Raw genomic sequence first — 5,510 nt, forward strand, 5'->3', positions numbered from 1 at the left:
AACGTTAGCACACCGGGAGAAATGCTTAGCGGTATTTCGTCTGCCGTTACGTTCTGAGTTCAAATTCCGCCAAGGTCGACTTTGCCTTTCGTCATTTCGGGCCTTGTGCCTAGAGTAGAAAAGAATATTTTATCCATATTTTAACTGCCTTTATGGCAAATTGAATGAAATAAAGTAGTAGTAGTAGGAGGAGGAGGAGGAGAGACCACAAGACATCTATGGAGGTAGTAGTTGAAGGCATGCCAGTCAGTCAGGTGTCAGTTTTTGGATGAGGTCTGAAATGTTTGTATGTGAAGAAGCTAGTCTAGTGTGGGTCAGTGTCTATTGAAAGCTAAAAGTAATTTCTGGCCCTGAAGAGAAACCTAGATTATGGCTATGTTTTAGATATGTGGTTATCTACAGAGATTATGAGAGATTGTTAATTGTGAGAACTCACATTTGTAAAAGTTTGTAACAGTTTTAGTTGTGTGATGGATTTGTTAATATCTAATAAATATCTTCCTTTTTTTCAGTATGGATCTGCTTGTCGTTCCATCAACCAAGATAAAGTTGCCTTGTTCTCTAAGGTAAGGAGAATTTTTTTTAATGTGAAAGATCACTTGTCGAAGGGTATGAGGTCTTTAGGGTTCGGTGTTGATATTGTTACCATGCCTGTTAAATTTGACCATTGCTTGCTTACATGCTTAACCCCTCCGCTCCTTATGGAGCAGATGCCATCAACAGCTTTCTCCCTCTATTCATGATTGGGCTGTCTTTCCACTCCCAGGTCTTGTTCTTGGTTTTTGAATTGTCATCAATGCTTCTATAATTTTGCTTCGTTTTAAGTAGCTGTGTTGGCCCTACACAAACCTGTTCTTACCTCTGGGAAGAGGTGGTCCATATTAGACTGGCCTGGCTTGTCCAGCATAGGAGGCCCTACCAGGAGCTTTTACTCTGCTGGCATAGCTCTCATAGTCAGTGAGGCATACAAGCCACCACATCAACAAAAACGGAACCATTACATGATTACAATTACACAATAAACTGAATATGTTGAGATAGTGGCCTAATTGATAAGACTGTTGCAGTCCTGTAATTTACAACAAAGTTGTGAGTTCAATCCTAGACTATGAAAACGTGTACTTGTCTGACTTTGTATACACACACACATACAATGTGGGTTTATACCCACATTTTCATACTAGAATTGTTTAGTGAATGTTCTTAAACCTGAATGCTTCCATTCTCTTTTTCACTAACTTCTCAACTATAAAGTGTGTATAGAACCTATTATCATACTCAATTGTGAATGATGGATGTAGTTATTGCTGTTTACTGTTGTAAACCATTCCACTCTTGTGGTAATAACTGTTTCAAATTCTTCTCTATTAACTGCTATTTGTTGTAGTAGACCATACCATCTGTGATTATAAATATTCCAAATTTGTTTTAGTTTTTTTAATCATTTAATCAGGAGTTAATGACTTTATCTTACTGTGTCCATAAAATTGCTGTTTAAACCCTATTCCTTGACCTATGTCTATAATCTTCCACAGTAACCATACTGTGTAGCTGTGGAACTTTTGCTTGTTCACTTATATGCATCTCTATGTTTCTCATCTCTTCAGGTGGGGACATGTTTTAGTTCCATGATGACAAAGAAAACTGAGCTGAACACATTCCAAGACACAGGAAAGAAGAAACAACAGCTTAATATCAAAGACAACTTCAGACCTGTAAGTTCTTCCTTTCTATTATTATTATTATTATTGTCGTTGTTGTTGTTGAAGGCGTCGAGCTGGCAGAATTGTTGGTACGCTGGGCAAAATGCTTACCGGTATTTCACCCATCGCTACATTCTGAGTTCAAATTCCACTGAGGTTGACTTTGCCTTTCATCTTTGCGGGGTAAATAAATTAAGTACCAGTTGTTTACTTGGGTCGATCAAACCGACTGACCCCACCTCCTCACCAAATTTCAGGTCTTGTGCCTATAGTAGAAAGGATTATTATTATTATTATTATTATTGTTATGGCAGTGAGCTGACAGAATCATTAGTACACCAGTCAAAATGGTTAGTGACATTTCTTATGGCACTTTACATGATGAGTCCAAATTCCTTCATGGTCATCTTTGTCTTTCATCCTTTAGAGACTCATTATATAAGTACCATCTAGAAACTTTAGTTGATGTAATTGACTAAGCTATTCCCTTAAAAATGCTGACCTTGTGCAAAAATTTGAAACCATTATTAATATTATTATTATTATTATTATTATTATTATTGTATGAGAGAGCAGTGCATGCTATCAAAGTGACACTGGGGTAAAATATACGAAGCCCATGAACTACCCATCTGATAAGGGTACACCAGGCACATGCATCACAACCACATGTGTGCGACATGGTGATCTCATATCAAGATAAACAGTGCATGACCTAGCAGGTGGGGCCCAGTTAGAATTTTCTTCAGGTCAAGTAGCCCACCCGCTCAAAAAGTCCCTGAATAAGGTTTGTTTAAGGATGTTGAGCAAAACACCCATGTTTCCAAAGGTGAATTATTCAAACCCCAAAGAATTCCTCTCAACACATGGCTATGATGCTCTCCCACTACTTCTGCTCATGATCAGAGATGCACATATCACCAGCCACTAAGGGACATGCTCAACTGGTTAAGGTCAAACAACTGACAAGCAAATCTGTGGTATTGAGCAGAATATTTGCTGTAGGCCATCTTTTTATACCAAGACAAAACAATGTACATAATAACACCCAATCAATATTATTATTATTATTATTATTATTTCTTTTTAAGGACAGTAATGGCAGAATTGTTAGAGCACTGCACAAAATGCCTTGTGGTATTTAGTCTGGGTTTGATGAAATAATTATTATTCTAGTTTTGAAGTTGATTTAATCAATTATATCTTCCCCAGCAATTTTTTTTATCTTGTGTCGGGGTTAATTTTGCCTTTCATCCTTCTGGGGCCAGTAAAACAAGTAACAGTGAAGCACTAGGGTTGATTTAATCAATTAATTCCTTTTATATATGCCCATGTACCCCTATTAGACACTCTTATACAAAGTCAATGACTTGACAGAACCATCAGAGCATACGAGAAAATGTTTTGTAGTAGATGTTCTAGCTCTTTATGTTCAAAGTTCAAATCACACTAAGATCAGTTTTATTTTTCATCCTTCCTAGGATGATAAAATAAACTGCTGGTCAAGTACTGAGTTGCTGTAATAGATGTTTTTCCTTCTCGTTTATTTTTTTTTTTGGCCTTGTGCCTTCATAAGAAACCAAATTCTAAGTAAAGACAGTTTCACTGCCAAAGATCAATCCACTGTAAAACTTGCAGAATATACCATTTGAATTGTCCTCTTCCAGGTGACAGCACGAACTAGAAACGCAATGGAGGCTTGGTTTAAAGACTTAGCAGGAAGTAAACCACTCTCGTTACTTGTGAAAAAGGTGAAAATCTTTTTCTTTTACTTTTGTGTATGGTTTGCAAGATCCTTGTTGTAAACTCATGTGTTGAAGCAGATCTTATATCTTGGGAGGGTCATTATGTGAATAATAAACACATGTACTGATTCTGTTTCTTTTATTATCATTAGCCAACTAGTTGACCATTTAACCACTTAACTGGTCAATTGCTTGACCAATTGTTTAATCATTCAATCAATCAATCTATCAGTTAGGTTTGTCAGAGTCCTTTCATTGCCATTTGTGAACTTATTATGACATGTCCTCTCTATTTCAAGTCTGCTTTGTAATCCCTTTATACATTTGTATGTCTGTGTGATATGGAGCATTGCAGCTAAAAATGGTCAACAGAGTATTGCAGCAATTGTAAAAGAATGATTGAACTATGGTCTAGTGAATGTACTCTGTGAACTTGGGAGATAAAAAAGCAATGGGCTTCATAATGTGACCGGATATTTGAGGGCATTCAGTGAAATGTTTTTTTGTTGTGCCTTGTGAATAATAATGTTGTTGGTTGCATGTTTCCACTGATGACATACACACACATACATAAACATACATTTACATACATAAGTGCATACACACACACACACTCTAATTTAATGGAACTCAGAAGACTTCACAGACTGTTACTGAGTTTCATGTAACCTATCACCACAACTGTCTGATCCACGATGTGAAACTCTGAGTAACTGTTTGTGAAATCTGAGTGGACTGGAGTAATGTGAAATAAAGTGTCTTGCTCCAGAGCACAACATGCCACCTGGAATTGAACTCAGTTTTACAATCGTGAGCGAAATACGTAAATCACTAAGCCATGTGCCTTCATTATGTGGTGAGATCTGACCTACAACCACATAGTCCTGAAGTGAACTTCTTAACCATGCCACAAAGCATCATCATCATCGTTTAACGTCCGCTTTCCATGCTAGCATGGGTTGGACGATTTGACTGAGGACTGGCAAGCCAGATGGCTGCACCAGGCTCCAATCTGATTGGCAGAGTTTCTACAGCTGGATGCCCTTCCTAACGCCAACCACTCGGAGAGTATAGTGGGTGCTTTTACGTGCCACCGGCACGAGGGCCAGTCACATGGTACTGGCAACGGCCATGCTCAAAAAAGGTGTTTTTACGTGCCACCTGCACGGGAGCCAGTCCAGTGGCACTGGCAAGAACCTCGCTCGAATGTTTTGTTCACGTGCTACTAGCACAACGCTGGTAACGATTACACTCAGATGGTGCTATTTATGGGCCACTAGCACGGAAGCCAGACAGCTGCTCTGGCAATGAACACGCTCGACAGTGCTGTTAGTGCTCCACTGGCATGGTGACCAGTATGAGCTTATATATTTATGTATGTGAGTTTACTATGGATGTGTAGACAGCTTGTGGATTTTTTTTGCTGTAGATATCTCATTCAGATGAAAATATTATTGTAATATGAGAACTTTGTGTACCCACTAAGTCTTGGTATTCACTAAGTCTCGGTTCTTTCTTATATTGTTTTTTTTACAGGTACCTATTTTTAATAAGAAAGAAGAAATTTTTTCAACACTCTGTGATTTTAGCATCCCTATGATAAAGGCAGCTTGGTTTGTAAAGATGACAGCAGCTCATAATGTTGCATTACAAGAGAACAAGACAAAAAAGAGACAAACTGTGGATCAGTGCCTTGGTAAGATATTTTTGTTGCTCTTCTGAATTAATTGTGCATGTGTGTGTGTGTGTGTGTGTGTGTGTTTGGTCATTCACTGAGGAAAATAGTACTTAAAACATAAGTATCATCATCATCATCATCGTTTAACGTCCGCCTTCCATGCTAGCATGGGTTGGACGATTTGACTGAGGACTGGCAAACCAGATAGCTACACCAAGCTCCAATCTGATTTGGCAGAGTTTCTACAGCTGGATGCCTTTCCTAACGCCAACCACTCGGAGAGTGTAGTGGGTGCTTTTATGTGCCACCAGCACGAAGGCCAGTCAGGCGGTACTGGTAATGGCAACACTCAAAATGGTGTATTTTATGTGCCACCTGCACAGG

At 38.6% G+C, this 5,510-nt stretch overlaps 1 protein-coding gene across 1 annotated transcript in view; it reads left to right on the top strand.

Annotated features, from left to right (window-relative positions):
- LOC106884372 (mediator of RNA polymerase II transcription subunit 12) overlaps nucleotides 1–5,510 on the top strand; it is a 68,108-nt gene that overhangs the window by 8,452 nt on the left and 54,146 nt on the right. The window contains exons 4-7 of the mRNA XM_052966703.1: nucleotides 513–566; nucleotides 1,608–1,715; nucleotides 3,371–3,454; nucleotides 4,985–5,167. Of these exons, the coding sequence (XP_052822663.1) occupies nucleotides 513–566; nucleotides 1,608–1,715; nucleotides 3,371–3,454; nucleotides 4,985–5,167 (429 nt within the window). The remainder of the gene's footprint in view (nucleotides 1–512; nucleotides 567–1,607; nucleotides 1,716–3,370; nucleotides 3,455–4,984; nucleotides 5,168–5,510) is intronic.

The sequence above is a fragment of the Octopus bimaculoides genome, chromosome 3, assembly GCF_001194135.2.
Source record: "Octopus bimaculoides isolate UCB-OBI-ISO-001 chromosome 3, ASM119413v2, whole genome shotgun sequence".
Classification (NCBI taxonomy): Eukaryota; Metazoa; Mollusca; class Cephalopoda; order Octopoda; family Octopodidae; genus Octopus; species Octopus bimaculoides.